General features: G+C 36.9%; 1 protein-coding gene across 6 annotated transcripts in view; it reads right to left on the reverse strand.

The window, feature by feature from the left end:
• The window catches only part of LOC149561210 (serine/threonine protein phosphatase 2A 55 kDa regulatory subunit B beta isoform-like), a 90,207-nt gene that overhangs the window by 40,258 nt on the left and 27,497 nt on the right, over positions 1 to 22,452 (reverse strand). For all 6 annotated transcript variants that reach the window (XM_089825025.1, XM_089825023.1, XM_089825022.1 and 3 more), the window contains exons 8-9: positions 2,310 to 2,433; positions 1,941 to 2,064 (exon numbers count right to left, since the gene is read on the reverse strand). In XM_089825025.1, coding sequence (XP_089681151.1) covers positions 1,941 to 2,064; positions 2,310 to 2,433 — 248 coding nt within the window. The remainder of the gene's footprint in view (positions 1 to 1,940; positions 2,065 to 2,309; positions 2,434 to 22,452) is intronic.

Consider the following 22,452-nt stretch of genomic DNA (forward strand, 5'->3'; position numbering starts at 1 on the left):
ATGTTATACTGAGATAACAATTTTTTAATGAGAATTTATTATTGACATCTTTGGTTGCAGTTTTGTGTGCCTGCCATAGTAAAGATCTCTATCTTGCCAAGAGGGAGTGTTGAAGATTGTAGCTGTGATAGAGATCTTTATCTTGAAGGGTTTTCTCAGGAAGTTCTCGTGTCTTTTGTGTCTATTTTTTGTTCTGCTTTTGTTTGTTGCTGTTTGTCATTATCATTGGGCTAAACATTAACATACTTTTAGTTGGTTTGGTCCAGACTCTGCTAACTATAGCCCTGCATGCCATGATATGTTTTTATTAAGATTCTTATGAACTCTGGTAGTTTAGGTGTTTACTGCCTTAATATGGTTAGAAAATCCATGGTTTTTGATAGAGGAAAGTTCATGTGGCTGTCATTTTGCTAATAATTTGTTGACAGTTATTATTCTGCTGAAAATCTTCTGATGGATTGCAAATGGGCAGCCCCTAGTTCGGCTGCTCTTAATATCAAAATAATACATTAGTATTAATATATTTGTAGCCTATTTCTTAATTTCTTGCTATAGCCCCACATGGGGATAGACTGGTCTTGTGTAAGGAAAGACGGAGTAAATCTAGTGGATCCCATGATGGGATAGGCATGGGGTCCTATTCTGCTGAAAATCTTCTGATGGATTGCAAAGGGGCAGCCCCTAGTTTGGCTGCTCTTAATATCAAAATAATACATTAGTATTAATATATTTGTAGCCTATTTCTTAATTTCTTGCTATAGCCCCACAAGGGGATAGACTGGTCTTGTGTAAGGAGAGACGGAGTAAATCTAGTGGATCCCATGATGGGATAGGGATGGGGTCCTAAAGCCTTGAGAAAACCTACCAGTAGATTGTTGTCAAGCACCCTACAAAAAGTAAATCCACATTCTACTTTGAATTGAATTTAGGAGAGATGTAAAGAATTGGGGCTTGAATATGTTAAGTTGTTAACTACCAAATGTATTATGAATTACTCACTGTTTCTCTAAAGTGAATTGACTTGGATGCATAGTACTGTATGCTAAATGTTGGGAATTGACAGCCAGTTGGGGGCATTACATACACGTACTGAACTTATCATTTTAAGTTTTAACAGAAAAACAAAACAAAATCTCCAGAGACAGGGAAAGAAATTATAATACCATCCAAAAATAATAAAAGTAGGTCAACAGGAATCAAAAAAATATATTGTGCAATACGATAAGCAGTATCAGTATGAACAGAGAAAATCGAAAACAATTTAAACTGGACAGGATATCTGTCTCTAATCTTGCTCCTGAACCAAAATACTAAGTTTGGTCCTTCAATAAGTAGCAAAAACCACCATAGGAGATCCCAATTTCAAGTCTTTCAATTCCTCAAATAAAATGAAATTGCTCAGATACTCCCGAGTATTCTGACCTATTTCCATGATTTCTATTATTTTTATCTTGTACAGAAATTTTGAAAATTATATGTTTTCTGACCAAGTGTAAATATTTATGTATTTATTTATTTCTTTATTTCTTGATTCATTGATTAATTGATTCATTCTCTCATTTATCTATTTACATGTGTTTTCAGAATATTTTCAGTTCTGGAGATTCAAGTAATGTTGCTGAGTTCATCTTCCATTTTCTGGTAACTTAGTATTCTACCAATCCCTTACCGACCTTCCATGTAGATCACAGAAAAATAAACACTCTTTAATTGCAACAAATATGAAAACACGGTACAACAAATCCAAAATAAATGAAGTGTACATTAAAAAAAGTAGTATAAAAAAGTTTATTCAATGACAATGTGACTTTTTTTTTCTGTAAAAATGCAAAAAAAACATTCTTGCCAATGACACAGTTTTGCAAAAAAAACATTCTTGCCAATGACACAGTTTTGCAAAACAAAAATACCAACCAATGTAGTAGAAAAATAAATTGTACCTTTAGAGTCATAAAATCACGACTCAAAATATGTCTTCCATCCTTAGCAAACTTTATATCAGAAACAGAGGCAATTATTTCTGTAAAAAATGATCTTGAACCAGGGGTTTCTTGCTCCTCAAATCTACAAATACAGCACAAATAAAGTAAGAATTCAAATTAATAATATCTCCACAATTGTAATGGTCTTTGGTATTTGCCATAATGGTGACATTTAAATATCATTGAGCACAGAACCGTAAATCCTCAAATGTGCTCAACCCTAAACCCTAAGGACCACAGTTTTTATAAAAGTAAAAAGCCCTTTGGGATGTAGATCCCTATACACAAGTAAAATACTTCAGAAAGAAATTCCAAGGAAAGTCATACACTTTCGAATATCTGTCACATAAAGCCGATTGTCGCATGTCAATAAGTCGAATAGTGCCCTTGGAGCTACTGTAAGCTAACATATTGCAGTGACTAGGGTGAAATTCTGCCGATGTAATCACCTCTGCAATTAACATAGAATTTGATTATGCAGAACATAAAAATGGGCTAGCAGCAGAAATAGAAGCCAAAAATGTGCAATAGATCCAAAAAAACCATGTTTCAAATAAGGAAAGAAATATAAGAGCTGAAAATAGAAAACAAACAATATCCAGATGCTCTGGGTATCATGAAAGTATACACAATAAAAGGACTCGTGCAAACTTAAAAGTTGATAATATTATATTATATTGAATGATGTGTTCAAGTTACTCTTTTTGTCACTGCATAGAAATTAAATTTGACCTCTGCTAATGAAAGAATGAGGCCAAGCAAGAGCCAACCCATGAACAGCACTTAACTTTTTCACTATGTTACTTGAGCATGCATCCCCAGTATTTTTTCAGGTGTCCACGTCCCGGAGACAGGGAAGCTGCTAGGGGACTTCGAATTTTAGAGGAAATTTGACTTTGACTCTCAGCATAACACAAATCTGGCATATGAATTCCTCTAAATCTTATATTTTAAGTTTCTATAATGTATAAGTGCATGCTTTATCCATGTTTTCATATGAATATCTTAAATTTCTCTACATCATTTAATTTTCCCAATTGTTACGTAGCTGTTGCCATCCCTAAAGTTGGCAAAAAACAAATTTGTCCCCACGGAAACTTTTGGTGACCTCAGATTTTCAGCATATCTGTAGAAATTCATCCTTGTTATCTTTCATATCTTTCTTACGTATCTTCTCAAATTGGTTATGAACATTCACCCACCTGAACTATTATTAAAAATTTATTATCAACCCATACTATTTAAATTTTTACCTTTTTTCCAACAACTCCTTGGCCTAGAATCATTTTCTTTGTCCTGAGATGATATATGTTTCTTGAAATTGGCATACTGAAAGGCCTAAGTACAATAATTAACCTGTAACCTTTAATTGTTCAGCTCTCTCCAACAACTCCTTGGCCTAGAATCCTTACAATCTCCTGAAAGTTTAATTTTTCAAACTTACACCTTTATTCACTGGCTTTTCTAATCTAGTTGTCCAATTCAAATATACTTTACTCAAGGCATTAGTTTTCTATAACTTGCTGAGAACATTAATATGAACACGCACAGTAAAGAAAAACTTTCTGTCTGTTTTCCACATGTTCATAAACTAAAGGAAAAGCTTCCACACAAATCTGGCAAAGACTGACATGCAAGGCCTTCGGCTGATAGTATGTTAAAAGCTATCTTTTGCAGTAGCTCTTAACAAAGGTACAAGTATTATTAGCAATTGTACCTTGATCTACTTATTGTATACTTTTGTGTAGCGTCTAGGGTCAATTTGTAGGCCAAACAGGCCAATTATGGTCAAATAGGACAATCATGGTCAAGTAGTATACAAAAAGTAGACCATAATTGTCCTACTTGACCAAAGGATGATTATGGTCTACTTTTTGTATACTTTTGTGTAGTATCTAGGATCAATTTGTAGGCCATTTTAAGAAAATGATTATTGTGCAACAACTGTATCCACTTTAAAGCATCCAAACATGAATCAAAAACTTTTGAATCAGAAAGTTAATCAAGCTCCATTATAGGGAGGAAGATAAAGATAGACACAGAGAGGAGTGAGTCCTAGATATGGAGAGAATGAGAGGGAGAGATGGAAAGACAACAAAAATCATAAGAAGTGATACAGAGAGAGGTATATATAGAAGCAGATATATAAGTAGTGATGTATGTGATTGTCTCTCAAAATTGTTGCACTATATTTGCAGTATAATTGTACAAAAAACTGAAGATTGTGGTGGTTGACGATAGGAGATCAGAGTTTCTTGTACTAATCTAAGCTAATCAAATATTCAAAATGTACACACATGAGCATGAAGAAAATTAGATCATTGTTTTAGCTTGAACAATGTTAATTGAAATGGAATTTATGCTATATTAGGAAGTAAAATACAATGGATAGATGTAGTTGGTTCTAGATTCAATATAGAGTGATGAATTATTGTGACATCAAAAACTGATGACTTGGGACTATAAACGAATCCTTTGTGTTTGGTTTTTTTATCTCAAATTCAAAATAAGTTATTTGTCCTTTTCTGGATTAAATATTTGATAGATCATATTCATGTCCAGCATTAATTTGATCCACAACTAGATATGCATTGCTTCTTCATTAATGTTACTATTCAAGAATGAAAACCTTACCACAAAAGTTGATATCAGTTTTTATATTTACCATAGAGATTAAAGATGCTAATGGTAAATACATATTCAAGGCATGTTACTAAATATTATTGCTTCAATAAATAATTCGATTAAAAAATTGCTAGTGTTAACGAGAATAATATCAATATTAAGTTGTGATACATTCATAAGTTAGAATGATTAGCAATAACCCTATTCATAATATTAGATTTTCACATGAATAGTATGTTAGCATGATAAGTAATAACCCTACTCATAATGTTGGATTTTGACATCAACAGTATTGATAGCAAATAATAGTATAAAAATCAATATGACTATTCATTCAACTCTTGTTATACAATAAATTATTGTTATTTTAATATTAATTATAATATGATTAATGAAAAGGAGAGTCCTAAAAGAAGTAACCTATATGTTTATTTGCATAATTGATTATTCATGGTGTGGAATAAACATAATATTTATAAAAAGGTATGTAAGAAATGATAAAGTGTCAATAAAATGTATGTTCGTGAATATTAATGAAATAGCTAGAGGATATGGAACTTCAAATCCAACTTCACATTAGATTGCATCCTTTGTTATTAACTATTTATAAGTTAAAACTTTCTCCTAAAATAAAGGCAAAAGTATATAAAAATTAACATTTGTAAAGTTCAACACTGTTGGATTACCTAAACAATTGAATAAACAAATATTGAATAACTTTTTGGTTAAAAAATAATTAAATATATTTATTTATTTTGTTTCTTAGTGTAAAGACATTTTTCAGACATAATATCATTTGTAATTTCATAAGACATTTTTCTTCGTCGGTAATAGTTTTTAATTTTATTAATATAAGAGTTTTTACATCACTTCAAAAAAGGCTCTCAACTTAGCCTTATATATATATATATATATATATATATATATATATATATATATATATATATATATATATATATATATATATATATATATATATATATATCACTAAAACTTTTCCTATCTAAACCTTCTAACCCTTTATACAACATTTACCACTATATCCACAATATCACTTACATTGTTCACCATTTCATTTTAACTTTACAAAAACAAAGGTTTTAAACCTTTCCACCAGTTGTCCATCCATTCATTTTCTGCTTCCGCCATCTGCATCTCGCACGAATTTCTTCATTTTCCAAGAGGCTACTCTGCATTTGCGTCAATTTTCACCCCCTCTGCCTCTGTGCAAAAAACAACTTAATTTTCCCTCCTACCCAAACCTGTTTTGCGTCGCCCACAAAACTACCCACGCCAGAAACTCCCAAAAACTATGTTGTAGGGGGTTTGTTTATCACGTGCCCTTATAGATTTCTTATCATTATTTATGGGCTTGTGAAGACCAAAATTGAATCAGACAAAAAATCACCTCCCCTGAACGCCGCCACCACCTTTCAATCCTCCACCCTTATTGGGAATTTGACGTGCACCACCCTTCAGCTTTTCCTATTCCCCGCGCTTCTCCTCTGCTTCGGATGGGCCATAAGGAAACCCAACACCTTCCTTCCCTTCCCTTCATTAAAATTGTCAATTTCCTCCACTAGCTTGGCCCATGCCACTTTGATCTTGGCCTTATAAGTGTCTTTATCAACCCCTGTTAGCCACCACACAAACCCAAATTTCCCCTGTTTTCTGCCCTCCTCTACATCCTCAAAGCATTCACTATAATCAAAACCCTTTCCTGGCCACACCCATTCAGCAAGGAATCAATTCCCACAATCAAGTCTGTCGAGAACAGCATCTTCATTACCCATTCGACCTCTTCCACAGGAAAAGCCAATTCCATGCCCCAAGCCATCACCATCGTCACTATGTCCACATTGATTTTCCAGCGGTGGGAGGAGTTTTGAAACAACTTCCCCACCCTTTCCTTCACTGCTTGTATGACAGCTTGCGTCAGGCACTTTAGGAACAGTTTCAACCTCATATTCTAAACCGGGCCAAACAGAGCTTTTTGTTGCCTATTTGTTTTAAAAGTAAAGGTAGCTTCCATCCTCTCTATCTATTATGTCACTTTCAGCACTATTTTAATTACTATTTAGAATGCTGAAAAAGACTTTTTTAACTCTTCGATTTAAAGCCTATCAATGGTTTCCTTTCTTGAACATCTACCTGACGCCACTCTAGTTAATCATGCTTTTTTTCTGTTTGTGTGTCCTTTCATTATGAGTTCATTTATTACAGATCTCCCAAATCTTGCTCATTTTGCTTTATTGACAGTGCTTTATGACATCATTCTCCTTGCATTTGCACATTGTCACATAACACACTGACTTCTAAAAGCATTATTCAATTTCACCTATTCTCTCCCAACGACTACAATGTTCAAAACTTGACATTCCTTCCACCTCAAACCCTATCGCCCATTTTAACAATGTGTTCGCTTCTCTATTAGCTTCTCTATAGACATGACAAATTTGAAACTCCTCTAGAGCATTTAACTCTTCTTTTACACACACCAACAAATTACCTAAGTGTCATGTTGCAATCGAGTTGTTTCTTACGGCTTGCACAATAACCATCGAGTCCCCCTCTAGAATCACTTTACCTCCACCTACCTTTTTCGCACATTTTATTGCTAGAAGTGCAGCCTTAAACTCTACTTCATTGTTTGTTCCATCAGGTAATCTTACTGTGCCATAAGCCAATGTCACCCCTAAATGATCCTTGATAATACATCCTGCACCTGATTTTTCGGGGTTTCCCTTCGACGCTCCATCGAAGTTTACTTTGATCCATCCTTCTGGTGGAGCTTCCACCTTTGCACATTCCCTCTTATTTTACTTAGAAAGAGACTTCATTGCTGCTCCTACTACCCCCATTTTAATTCTAGGCCATTCTTTTTGAATTGCTGTATCAAAACTCATAAACACACATTTAGATAAATTCTTCCGAAACACTGCAGCACTTACAACTTCTTCTATTGAATGATCAATCATTTTTATTAGCTGATTAATTGTCTCTGACACTTCCTGAAAATTCCTCCTATTCCTCTCCTTCCATACTTCCTAGATGACGATTGATGGACTCACCCACCATACGCATCCCAGCATATTTCTCCTCTTCATTCTTGGCCATGACGTAAAGAACTCCTTGAGAGGACTCCATGGTCCAAACCACCCCAATTTTCCTTGAAGATGACTCCAGCATTTAGCTGCATAGTCAAATTCAAAAGTAGATGATCGGCACTTCCCTTCTCTTTTCCATACATAACACATTTTGTAGGACCCTAGAAGCCAAATTTCCTTCTTCTATCCCCTTTTAGAACTCTGCCTTGTATTGCTAGCCATGAAAATGTTCCCACTTTTGGAAGTATTTCTTTCTTCCAGCATAAATTTCCCCCTTCAAAACACACTTCCTCATAATTATCAATTATTTCATAACCAAGTTTAACTGAAAACTTACCAGATGTTGCTACACACCAACTTATCCTATCTTCTCAATTAATGATGCACACTTTTCTTCTAATGAAAATCTCCTTCACAGATTGTTGTTTTCCTTTAGAGAGACTATCAACTCTCCAATCTTTCCACACCTATTCTTTGCCAAATATTCCCTCTTTTTCCACAACATAGTCTTTTACATTCTTTCCTCATAAATCACATAGTTTTTGTCTCAGCTCTCTATCCACACCCTCTTCCTCTAGAGATTTATAACCATTCCAGGAGTCCTCCCAAAACTTTGCACGGTTACTATCCCCTATGACCCATAAAATATGGTCTGTTATGACATGCCTGCAAGATAAAATAAAGTTCCAAATTGATGAACCTCTTATTGGGTTTTGAATTGTTAAAATCCTTATGTTATCAATTGAGTCTAAATATTTGGCTTTTAGGATCTTAATCCACATTTGATCCCCCTCATTTGCCATTTGCCAAACCATCTTAGCACCTAGGGCAATGGTCATAGCAAAGTAACAAGAATCGGAATTGGATCGAAATCGGCAAGGCCGAATCAAATCGTGAATCAGCCATGAATCGGAATCGAATCGGCCATGAATCGGAAAATTTAAAAAACCCTTGAAATTTAGTGAGTAACTTATTTCATAAACCCTTTATCGCTGATTCGATTCACCGATTCACAAAAAATCGTTTGGCTTGAATCGAATCGCCGAATCGCGTGAATCGCATGAATCGCCGTGATTCTTGGAACTATGGGTCATAGTGTTCCTGTCTCAAATTCCTACTCCTCCAAACTTTTTTGGTCTGCAAATTTTCTCCCACTTAAGCAAAGGCCTTTTTTTATCCTCTCCCGCCCCACTCCAAAAGAATTTCCTCATCTGCTTATCCAAACTATTAATCACCTTCTTCAGGACTTTTAAGCACATCATCGAGAAAATAGGCACTGCTAAGACAACTGATTTTAGCATCAAAATTCTACTTGTTGAAGACAGCCATTTTCCCTTCCATCCATCCATTTTCCTAAAACATTTTTCAGCCAGACCTTTCCACACTTCACTTCTAGTTCTCCCTTGAAATAAAGGGATCCCCAAATACCTACTTGGCAAACATCCCTGTTTAATATTCAGAACTCTACCAATTGCTATTCTTTTATTATAAGGAGGAGTGTTAAAGAAATAAAATTCAGACTTTGCCCAGTTAATCTTTTGCCCTTAAACTTTCCCATACATTTCTAGAGTTTTTTTCATCAGTCTAGCTTCTTGCTCTGAAGCTTCTCCAATTAAAAAAGTGTCATCCACAAATTGCAAATGTGAAATTGAATCTATACCCCTGGCCATTTTAACCCCTTTCCAAACCCCCCGCACTCTTTTTTCTCTGATTAGTCTCCCCAAAGCTTCTGCCAAAATTATAAAGGGGATAAAGGGACCCCTTACCTAATACCTTTATCTAATTCAAAAAAACCTTGGGGGCTTCCATTTACCATAACTAAGAATCTAATAGAGCTTAGGCATCCCTTCACCCACTTTATCCACTCCTCATTGAATCCAAATTTTTTTTAAACTTTGAACTGAAAATCTATATTTACTTCATCATAGGCTCTCCTTATATCCAATTTCACCATCATTTTGCTAAGTTTGTTTGTTCTTATGGAATGGGTCATTTCATGAGTAATTACCACTCCAAAAATAGATCTTCCTGGAGCAAATCCACTTTGGTCCTCTGCGATGACATCACTATGAACCAACTTTAGCCTATTGGCAATCACCTTTGAAACAATTTTATACAGGATATTACACAAAGAAATAGGTCTAAAGTCCTCAAAGGTTCTACACTCTTCTTTTTTTGGAACTAAAGCAATAAAAGTATTATTTATATCTTTTAGGACAAAACCCCCTCTTATGGACTCTTCCACCATCTCCCAAATCTCCTCCTCTACACAATCCCATATTACTCTAAAAGAACTCCCTGTAAAGCCATCCAGTCTTGAGCTTTTATCTTTTCCTAAATCCCATAAAGCCTTTTTAACCTCCTCTCTTGAGACTCCAGCACTTAATATTAAATTATACCTTTCTATTACACAACCTAAAATGCATTCCAAGATCTCCTCTACTAAAGCCTCCCCCTCAACCTCCGCTCTCCCTCTTTCTTTGAAAAAGTCAACCGCTTCTTGATTTATTAACTTTGGATCACTTCACACTACCCCTTCCACATTCTTGATAAAGAAGATCTTATCATGAGCTCGTCTGATTTTAATTGAGTTATGAAAAAACTTTGTGTTCCTATCGCCCTCCTTCAACCAAGTTTCTCTAAATTTCTGTCTCCAGAACACTTCTCCTCTCAGAAGGATTTCCTCATATTCCTTTTTCAACCTCTTTTCTTCTAGGAAAACCTCTTCATTCATCCCTTGTAGAATTATACCTTCATTCAAGGTTTTAAGGGATTCTTCCAATTCACCTTTTCTCTTAAAAATAATTTGGAAAGACTCTATTCCAGACCTTTAGCTTTCCCTTTATATGTTGTAACTTCTTAAAAAAATTGAAAGCCTTATTACCGTCCCATACTGGGGCTTCTTTCCACCATTGTTCAACCATTTCCTTAAACCCATACGCTCTTAGCCACATTGTTTCAAATTTGAAAGAGCAGCGATCCGGAGCACATTCCTCTTGAATTCTCAAGCTTATAGGAAAGTGGTCTGAACCATAGATAGGTAAAATTTCAGCTTCTGCCAACCAGTCCACCCTCATTTGGGTCATCTCTATCACCTTTGTAGAGTAACCTTTCCTCTTTACCTTTTTGACAGCCTTCTTGCTTACAGCTTTTTGAGTCGTATTCCTCACACAAACAAAACTCACACACCATTAGACCTTCTTCCAAAGACACTGGTTGTCTCCAGACTATTTCTTCACTGCAGATCTCAACCATTTCAGGAATTGGGTGGCAATCATTCCACATTATGCATAATCTTGAGAACGTTTGAAGAGTTTCCTTATCCACCATTTCAACAGCTTTAATAAATGTGCCTAACTTATTTCCAATAGCTTTACAATAGTGTTCCTGCCAATATTCTTGAGGAAAATTCTTAACCCCATCCATAAAGGGAATTCCCTTATTATTTCCTTTGTAGGATCAAAGTTTGGAACCCATTTTTTCATATAAAAACCAAACCTTTCTAGAAAATAAGGTCCACTATTTAAAATTCAATCTCTGTCTTGAGGCATTTCCACCGTTATCATGCAAAAGCCATTTTCTAATGTTTTGAAATCTTGCACCTTTCCCCACTTCTCATCACACCAGGTTTTAATATTTCCTATTGCTGGCCACGTTCCTTCACATTTCCAGAAAAAAGCATTTCCCTCCAACAAATCTTTCTTCTCCTTCATAGAGCCGCTATTGAGCACCACCTTATCTATAGTGCATCTTGTCATTTGTTGTTCCTCTATCAATTGCTTCTCTTGGTTTTCCACAATCTATGGTTTCCTCAGTGTTTTGGTTCACTCTGTGGTTCAACTTGTAATAAGAAGTGGAGGGAGGTTATTTTATTTTATTTTTGCAAACTTGTTTATGGTACAGAGACAATGTTAAATATTTAACATGATAATATATGAATTCTCTGAACTTGTGCAACGACTACGATGACTCTCGTGACTACTCCTGCGATTGCGACCTCCTGCGCTGCAACCATTACCACTCATGCGTGTCTGATTGTTGCGTGCCACGCTAATGGTGTCGCCTAGGGTTGCCTCGTCTCATGGTTTCTTTTCCCCATGTCTGTATCTGGGGTGGCATTGTGGTTCTCTTGCATGTTGAATCTTCTTGGGCTTTCCTATTTCGCAGGGTGTTTCTTCCTGTCTTTTGCGTGGTGTTTCTGCTACCTGCGTTCTTCCGCATGCGTGTTTGTTTGTTTGTGCTCGCGCTTGGTTGCTGGTGATGTCTAGTGCCCTCTCTGCGACAGTCGATTTCTCTGTTTGTCGGCGAATGTCCTTCCTTCCTCAGCAACTATTCTCCTCGTCTGCTTAGGTTGCACTTCAGACGGTAGACTCCCACGATTGTGCCTACGAATGTGGTCCCATTTTCATCCTGCGTTTGTGACATACCTGTAACTGGTTGCCGCCTTCTGGTGTGCCCTCTGCTTCGGCGCGCGGCTTCGTGTGTCTTCTTCATGCGTGTTCTGGTCTAGGTAGGTAGCTTTTTTGCTAGTATTTTTGCTATTTGTTCTAGCAGGGGTTATTGCAGTTTGGCAGACAATGCTTCTCTCTGCATTTTTTACTGTGATTCTGCTCCCTATCTGTTATGGAAAACTGTAGTGAATCAGGCTCAACTCAGAGCCAGCAGATCAACACCTACCAGAGGTTGTGTGATAGAATTGCTAAACTAGAATCCGACAATGTTCAGTTGAGAGAACAGGTTTCCTCCCTTACTACTACCATTTCCGAACTTAAGTGTGCCACCACCTCCAATACGACCCAATTTCAATGTTTCTCGGATACCTTTGCTAATGAGACAACGGGTTTGCAAACCAATATCAATTCTATCATCGCACAACTAGAGGGTCTCGAGGCCATCAAAGAACAGCAATCCGTCATAGCAGCTAAACACTCCTCTCTTATTTTTGATACCGAACAAAAAGTCAAGTCATGGGCGTATTGATAAAATGGTACAAGGTAAGATTGAGGATGAGAGAATGAGACGGGTTCGTGAGCTCAATCTACGGGTTCGTGGACTTCCCTCTACTCAGGATCTTCTCACGGCGGGACGCTCCTTCCTCTGTGATCAGCTTGGTCTTACCATTATTACGTTGGATAGGTGCTGGTTTGGGCATGGGGATGTCCTTTTTATCAGATTCTTTTCACTTACAAACAAGCTTCAGGGTCTTCGTGCTAAGAGGAAATTGTTTTCCCTTCCTTCGAAGATCTTCTTGGATGAAGATCTCACGAAGACGCAGGTTGCAAAGCTCAAACATGCTTGTGGTATTGTTGCTAAAGCGAGACAAGATGGTAAATGGGCATTTATCAGAAATCTGAGAGCAGTTATTAGAGATTCCCCCCCAAGTGGTTGAGAAGAGAGGCAGGCCCACAAGGCCAAATGACGGTCCCACCAGCAATCGGACAAGAGGGAGGCCCCCACTTGCTCCCTTCTTGTTAACTGCTAGAATGGTAATGGATCTTTATGGTCCTTACCTAGTCTTCTTCTTGATTTTGTGGGTTACGTCGATATTCTTGTCATATCGGAGACTCACGAGAGTCCTGTGCGTCCTCTGCCAGGTGTCAAAGGTTTTCAGTTGTTATTCGTTTATAGGGAGGAGGTTTGTGTCTCGGGTGGTGTACAGGGTTCGAAGGGTGTGGCCTGTTTGATTAAGGATGATATTTTCAATAGCACTTCTATCGTACACTCAGATTTGTTTGCCAGCTTTATGTGGGTCTGTATTGAGCATAAGTGTTATCGTCAGAGGGATCTCTACTTGGCTGCTTGCTACTTTCCACTGGCTGCTTCTCACTATGCTATTCATGATACCGATGACGGTGATCCTTTTATCAATCTTTGCGAGACTATCTCTTAGTTTGCTGCTTTACGGGACATTATGATTCTCGGGGATTTCAATGCGAGAATCAGAGCACTGCAGACTCCACTTTATGATTGTCGCTCAGATTCCATATGCTCCACCGAGATTGATCCTACTTCTTTAGGGCTTCATAGATTTTTTGAGCATGCCCTTGGGCCGTTATCCGTGTATGGTAGACATTTGTTGCGGTTTTGTGAGTCTTCTGGTTTGGTGATCCTAAACGGCCTCTCCTACTTCCCTGGTTCTAAGATCTTCACTTGTTGGCCCCATAGTGGTGGTGCTAGTGTCGTGGATTATGTTCTTGCCTATCCCTCCTTCATCCCTTGTATTTGCAATTTCACCATCTTGCACCTTCCTCTTGCGGATCACTCTCTCCTCAACATTCATTGTAGCTTCTCCCCTCTTTCTGCGCCCTCAATCATGTCACCTCATCATTCTTCTATCACCGCTCACTTGCCCATTCGCTTCCATTTCATCGATGGTGATTGCGAGCTCTTCTCAGCTCATCTTTCCAGACTCCTCAGTCCTTCAGGATTCTCTAACTCGTTCGAGGCCACCTACATGTTTGACTTATCGCATCGGCTATCCTTAAATCTGCCACCCTTTCCATCCCTCACCGCCCTCCCTTGCTCCTCCACAGCAAACGTCATAATACTTGCCCCATGAACCAGTAGTATGATTCGGACTACAAATCCTTTCATCGTGCTATGCACTCTGCTTTTGAAGCTCACTCCACTGACTTTGCCAGTATTCACTCATCTTATCTCCGCTTGCTTCGGAGTAAGAAGCGTAACTTTACTGCCTCAAAGTGTAAGCCTCTTTGCTCCACGCTGATTCACAATCCCCAGCTCTTTTGGTGTACTCTTTTCCCCCATCATCCCCCTCTGCCTTCCACCCTTGACGTTCACTCCCTTACTTCGCACACCATGGCTCTTTATGACATTCCTGGGCAGCCTTCCATTCACCCCCCCTCGCCTCCTTTTGTCTGCCTTTTCACCCCTTCCCACATTTTTGAGGCTATCAAATCCATGAAGTGTAGTAGAGTTGCTGATGAGGAAGGTTTTCAGGCTGAGCTTTTCAAGTTCGGTGCCTCAATTCCGGGTCCCTATCTCTCTATTCTTTTTAATAGAGTGATTCACACTGGGTTTCCGGTTTCCTGGTCTAAGCACTTGATTCATCCCATCCACAAGATTGGGCCAATCTCTGATCCGAGGAACTACAGAACCATCATGATTGGGCACACTTTTGCCAAACTGTATGCTACTGCTCTTAATACTATGTTATCTGCATAGCTCGACGGGATTGGTTGTAGGGCTAGAGGACAAGCGGGCTTTCGGGTGGATTATCAGACTATGGATCGCATCTTCACACTACGGGCTATTATTGAGGAGGCCAGGCACAAATTAGAAAAGGTATACTGTTGCTTTGTTGATTTTCGCAAAGCTTTTGATTTTGTTCCTAGGGTGGCTCTGTTTGAGAGACTTAGGGATATCGGTATTTTTGAGATGATATGTATTGCTATTATGAGATTATATGAGACTGTGGTCGGCATATTCCAAACTCCTAAGGGCTTCTCGGATTCGATCCATAGTACTATTGGGGTTAAGCAGGGTTGTCCTCTCTCTACTACTTTATTTGGGTTATATATTGATGAGTTGGAGGACTTCCCCTCGAAGTCTTCGCTCTCGGGAGATGGTTGTTATCTTAATCAGTTTCTAATCTCGATCCTTCTCTTTGCGGATGATATTGTTCTCCTTGCTTCCTCTCCTCACAGGTTACAGAGACTTCTTGATAGATTGGCTTTATTTTGTGATCAGAGACAACTGGTGGTCAACTTGGGTAAGACTCGGATCATGGTCTTTAATTGTTTAAAGACCTCTCATCTTCACTTTATACTTCGGGGCCAGGAGATCGAGATTACTTCATCCTATTTGTATCTGGGTGTTATGTTTTCCGGACCGGGGTTTAGTATGAGACCTGCTATTCAACCCATAGTTAATAAGGGTATGGGTTCTCTTGCTTTGCTTGAAAAACAGTGCTTCAGACATCACTTTCAGGATACCTCGTCTAAACTATCTCTCCTAGATGCTCTTGTTCGACCAACTATTCTTTATGGTTCTGTGGTTTGGGGCCCTTCTCTCCTTAGCTCTAATTGGGCTTCGATTGAGCGGGTTCAGACTTTGTTCTTGCCGCGCATTATCAAATGTCATAGATCTACTCCTCACAGTATCATTCTTGCTGAGTTCGGGGCTCATCCTTTCAGACTCGCAGCCATTTTTGACTTAGTTTGGTTTCTTCATCACCCTTGTGGGTTTGCAAATATGGCTGGGGACCATGATCACTACTCCTATTTAGCTTATTGCTCCTCGGTCTCCATGGCAGCTGCTGAGTCTGGTTCTCGTGTGCGGTGTTGGTATGCACAAGTTTCTTCTTTGCTGAGTTTGATTGGGATTGATATTGATCGTCTCCCCCCTTTTCAATTTTCTTTGGATGTCCCTGCTCATCTTCTCCCTTCTCGGCAAGAGTTAAATGAGCATGTTCGTATTGATATTTATAGACGTTACATTACTGCTACCTAGGTTAACCCTCCTAGTGGGTTACGCCCACAGATGTCTTTTTATGCAACACTTTTTGGAGATCTCAGATGGGATTATTGCCCAACCTAGCTATCTCTCATGACGTTGGTCTCATGCCTTGCAAATCTCTTTAGGTTCTTTCAAAGTTGGTTTTCACCGTCTTTGGGCTCAGTCAGATCATCATATTGACAGGGAGGAGGGGACCTGTTTGTTCTGTACTATAGGGGAGGTGGAGAATGGGGCTCACTTTCTTTTTCGATGCCCTATTTATTATGAGATCAAAGGGAGGTTCTTTTGTTTGTTCAGAGAGTGCTTCTCTCTCTATGATTTCTTCAGCTATTATGATCAAAGATGCCTTGCACTATATCTTCGTGAGGCCACTATGCTCCGGGATAATATGATTCAGACTCTGCTTCCACACCGACACTCATCTACTCAACTCATTATTGCCTTTTTTACACCATTATCCCCTTTACGTGGTGTGAAAAGGCCCTCTAGCTCTATTTGGCCTAGTGAGCTTTCTAGATGTGTCAGATCCCGTTCTGCTTATATGCACCAGCAACACTCTTCTGGGACGGGTCGAAGACAGTGTAGTACCTCTACGCATCGACGTGTATCATTCTCTGACAGATTTCTTTTCGCCCAAGAAAGCCTCCTAGTGCTTTCTGTTGCTTTTATTTGTTTGTTGTTGTTGCTTCTCGTCGGACACCTTTGTGTGCTCCTGCTGGTTTCAGCCCTACCTTTGTTGTAATCTTTCAGTCCCATAGACCTCTTCTTGGTCTTTTGTTGGACGTTAATATCATTATCTTATCTTATCTTATCTTTGGCAATATTTTCAAAAACCACTTTCCCTCCAAGATTGACTGATGTGAGTCTTTGCATTAGGTGATTTCTCCAGCCATTTAAACTGTGACTCTCTCTTTCATTTTGTCATTTACCACCATTGTGTTATCCCACTCTTTTCCACTGAAAACTTCCTTGAAAGTTTCTACTCCCATTTTGCCATCTCCCATTCCTATTCCCCCAATAATTTCTGCCTTCATGTCTTCTAAAGGGCTCTGAGTGTCCCCCATACTGACCTCCACTTCCATTATTTTTGTAACCCTCAGAAAACCTCCTCTAGAAATCATTCCTCCAGTGCTCCGCCCTTATTTTCACAAGACATTGATGATTAACTAAATTTTAAAATTAAATTTAAATTAAGAATTTAAAATAGAATAAGCTAAATGCAAAGTCAAATATATCAAAACCTAAATATTAATAAAAATAATAATTTAAAAATAAGTAATACTTTGAAGTTTATAAATAAATAAAACTAAAACTAACTTTGTAATCTATTAGAATAAAGATGTCGATAAAATGCATACCTACAAAATATAATTAATATTTTACAACAATAGTAGCATTAATTGAAATATAATGTAACTCAATATTTAAAAATTTAAAATCGTACCTCAACTAAAAATTCAAATAACAAGAGTTGTGGTACAGTTGGAGTCCTTGCCTTTGTTTAGGAGATTAAATAACTCTTGATGCTTCCAACCATAGTTAAAAAATAATTACATTACATAATTAAATTAAATGAAATATAATGTAACTCAATATTTAAAAATTTAAAATCGTACCTCAACTAAAAATTCAAATAACAAGAGTTGTGGTACAGTTGGAGTCCTTGCCTTTGTTTAGGAGATTAAATAACTCTTGATGCTTCCAACCATAGTTAAAAAATAATTACATTACATAATTAAATTAAATTAAAAAGATTAAATATATATTATTTTTAATAAGATATACATCAAATAATTGAATAACACAAATAACAATTAAACATATACTATAATAAAATATAATTAGAGACATTTTATTAAAATAATATAATTAATATTTATAGTAAAATATATTATATGTAATTGTATCTTTATTTTGAAAATATATAAAAGCTATAATATTTAATACAAGTTATACTTACTAACATTGTGTTTAATTATAATTAGTGTAAATATTAATTAGAATTGGAATTGTAATAAATTTGATCATGTGGGGTGGCAAAAACTAGGCCTTGTAATCCTAGTAACACTTAAAATTTTAATTAAAAATAAATCTTACTTCAACTTATAAAATATATCGTAAATAATTACTTAATTACAATATTATAGAATATATATAATTATAACTATAACTTAATTTTTATAATTATAATAATAATAAACTTAAATTCAAATATAGTTTTCTATTATAACTACCTCAATTTTATTTTACTTTTTTGATCGGTAAACGGCCAAAGCCTAGATTAATTATTATTGTATGTTAAGCGAAGGTAGATTCGAACCCAAGACCTCCCACATGAGAGGCTCACAAGTTACCATTGCATTGTAGACTTTTACCTATAACTACCTCAATTATTACAAACAAGTTTTAATAATTTATTCTTGATCTTCCCGTAATTTTAAAATAGTTATCATTAATTTGAAACTAAATGTTCATAAAATCTTAAATTTGTTAATCCATTTTCTCTGTTTTTTTCACCAAAAATGACCACATATTTTGTTTGTTACAAGTACCTAGAACCTTCCATCAAATTTTTAAAACTTAGAGCTCCACACATGTAGAAAAAACCACCTGTGTTTCTTATTAAATATTTCGTTTTAAAGATTTCAAAGAAAAATAAGTCCTAAGAAAAAATGCAATGTCAAATGAAAGACAGATATATCATAATTTTTTGATTGATAAACTGTAAAATAAAACCTTAGCATAGCATAAAGTCAATTTTTTTCTATCATGCACACCTACCCACTTAGTTGAAATGAAACATTAATCCCCAAATGGACTAAAGTTTTGACTATTTTGTTAAAGACTTTTTAAGCTCCATTGTCAATGAATTCTAAAACTAAACAAACGAGACCCAAGTAACAAACATACTTTTTTTCTAGAGAATAGAAAATAAAATTTAAAAATTGATTCCATTTTACTGAGGTTTTATAGTTTAATAATTTAAAAATAATAAAACTGTCTGAATATTCGAGTGTTTTGTAGCAATTCCAAAACTCCAATAACCCTAAAATGCAAAATGACACTTGCAGAAAAAGTTGATCGATCTCATCAAATTGCTCGAGACCCTCATTTGCCCTCACTTCCTTCACTAATCTTCTGTAAATGGGGTTTATATTATTGTCTGTAACCTTTCCCTTGTATACAGGACATTCTTAATAGGAGGAGTTACTCCTTCAGATACTTCTAAAGGAAGGGCCAACAATACAAGTGCCTGCACGATGTCACCAGTAGATTTGACAGCCTCTCCATACAAATATTGCACTCAAAACTAATATTTGCTTTTTCCTTTGTTTCTATATTTTTATTTCCATTTTTAGGAGTTTTGCTCTTCCGCATAATTGGAAGCTTTTAATGCAAAGCATGCGGATTAGGGAAGTTGTTATACCTTCCTATAATATAAGATGTACAGATGGTGCCATTGGAGGCCTCTACTATAACAAAAGACCACAAAATTTGAGAATCAACAAGAGCATTCGAACAGTTTCCACAGAGGGCAGCTATATCACTTGCATATATACTCTCAGCTCTGCATGTTGATCACAACCTACTACACAATTACCCACTTATAACATCTACTTATGAAAAAGAAGCATAATAACTGAACATCTAAGCATGATATTTCACTTGCTTATATACAACCAGCTATTTTACAGTTACCCATATGCATAAATTTTTGCTAAATCAATCACACCATATATTTACAGCAGCGCATTCAAAGGTTCTACATTCAGCAGAACTAAGGCCTTGCTTGGACAGGAACCGTTGCCTGGGGGAGGATCTGGGACAGAATCTTCACTACTTGGAACTGGAAGGGGTGTTCCTTATGCTGAATAAACTATCTGGTGATTCTTCAGAAATCTTGGCTGCAAGTTTCGAGAAGGAAGTTGAACTGACCAATAGAAAAATAGAAATAAATGTATAGAAATATATATTAAAAATAAAGCATTTCAAACTTTAGAATGTTAGATTCTTTTTATTGTGAAATTTAATAGACTGGGTCTAATTAAAACATTAGTTCAGGCAGGGACTTAAAAAATTATGTAAAGTTTGTCAAAGTAAAATTATATTTATTTATTGGCCCGTTAATGGGCTTTAGAGGGCTAAAAATCTGCTAACAGAACCTCTTGAGGAAACCCGGGACCGTCAAGGACTGGATATGTGGCATGTAATGAGAATAGTTGCATTCTGGCACTTGGAGCCAACAGGTGGTGACACATGTTCACAGGGAAGCAAACACTATTGCTGACAACCTCTTCAACATTGGGGCGCATGGATTCTTAACGTTCAATTTTGAACTTGTTGAGGATATACGATTTTTGGAGTCCCTAGATCTTTCTTATCAAGATGAACCCCCTTTTTAATTAATCATTGATACTCACCACCCTAGTGTGAGGCATTGTTTTATGATAATGGTGGTTGTGATCGTACTATGCTTATCCCTATGTAGCTAGGAAGGACAATGGCTTGTAGTTGCAGTGTGTGGGAAGTACGGGGCAGGATTTTTCCAGATCCACTTTAAGATGTAAAGAGATTAAAAGGTTTTTTGGACAGCTCGCAAAAGTAGGGGCAAATTTTGACACATGGGCCGGCCTTTAAGCAGGGATATGGCTTGTTCAATCTCACAGGTTCTTGGTTTGTGAGCTCAGCTGGGTCTGCAGAGTTTTGACAATGGAAGTGAATTTATCTTTGCAAACCACAGGCTAGATTCCTAGATTCATAGGCTCCATTTCCATCTAGAGGATGTCCAACATTTTCAAAATTAATCACATCAAATTCAAGGAGGCGGTGGTTTTAATGTTGGGGGAAGAATTCCTCAACACGAATTTGAGGTTGAGGACTAACCTCAACATTTCTTCTCTCTTCCTAGGCCTAGCTTTGATGGCAAGCTCATCACCCGAGGAGGTGTTGCAAGTGGCTTGAGCATGTCTAGAACCCAAATGGTCTAGTGGGCTAGCCAGCATTGTGGCACACGCAAAGGTGGGAGTCAGGTTACATATGTACCATGGCCCATGGAGACTTATTGGCGGAGGTAATGATGAACTACAGCCATTAGTTGTATGGTCATCCTCCAACCTGTGGAGGTCCATATGGTGAACGTGTGGAAAGCGTGGCGGGATTTGTTGTCATTCCTACAAAAGTTAGAAGTAGGTACATATGTGGTGGCTTCTGAACGGAAAAAGAGGATGAAGGTGACTCCGGTGAAATCCTCGGCCCCTAGGTGAAAGGATGGTCATCATGTTCCTCGCAGAGAACTTCAACCTAAGGCAAAGGTTGACGAAGCTTTTGGTGAAGGCATTCATGCTCGGGGTGCTAGTGGTGTGGGTCGGAGTGGTCATTATGACATGGGTCGAAGTGGCGATGCTTGTGGTGGCCCATCTTCCCTACATTTCGCAAGGGAAGAGGTTGTGGGTTGGTTCAACTAATCTAGGAGGTGGCTGCGTTGTCATCTTCGTGCCCTATTTTCTGTAGTGTGGGCTAGTTCTATTGGGGTGTTAATGAATTTAGTTCTGCAGCTTTTTCGGGTTCTGTAGTTGTGGGTGGTGAGGTTTTGGGGTGCTCACTTGACGAATCGGCCATTTAGTGGCTTTTGCTCTATTCAATTGGAGGGTCTTTCTAACACTCTTGCCAATAAGTGGCTTATTTGCTATGAACTGAAAAGCTTTTGAATCAATACAAAATATCTATTATTGATCCCAAATAATTATATTTATTTATTAAACATATTTATTAAATATTTGTTTTATATTATATTATTATTTAACTTTTTAAAACAATATTTACTCAATATGTTTTTACTTTGGCAAATTTTACATAATTTATATTTTATTTAGATATTTAAGTTTAGGTATTGTATTTCAATTAATTCTACAATTGTTGTAATCTATTAATTATATTATGTAAGTACTCATTTTATTGATGTCTCCATTCTAAATAAAATTTAAAAAATCGCATTATACTATTGTGTTATTTTATAATAATCATTGAAATTCAAACATAAAAAAAGAAATTCTAAAACATATTAAAATATTTTAAGATATAATCAAAGAATCATATTTATTAAAAAATTATTGTTATTATAAGGCAACAACCTAAAGCACAATGATTAGTTGTGAGCCTCTCATCTGAGAGGTCTTGGGTTCAAGTCTACTCGAGCTTAACAAATAATAATAATTAATCTTGGCTTCATCCATTAGCCATCAAAAAAAAATTACTATTAT

This window comes from Cupressus sempervirens, chromosome 4 (genome assembly GCF_028749045.1).
Source record: "Cupressus sempervirens isolate cs-2001-9-10 chromosome 4, ASM2874904v1, whole genome shotgun sequence".
Lineage (NCBI taxonomy): Eukaryota > Viridiplantae > Streptophyta > Pinopsida > Cupressales > Cupressaceae > Cupressus > Cupressus sempervirens.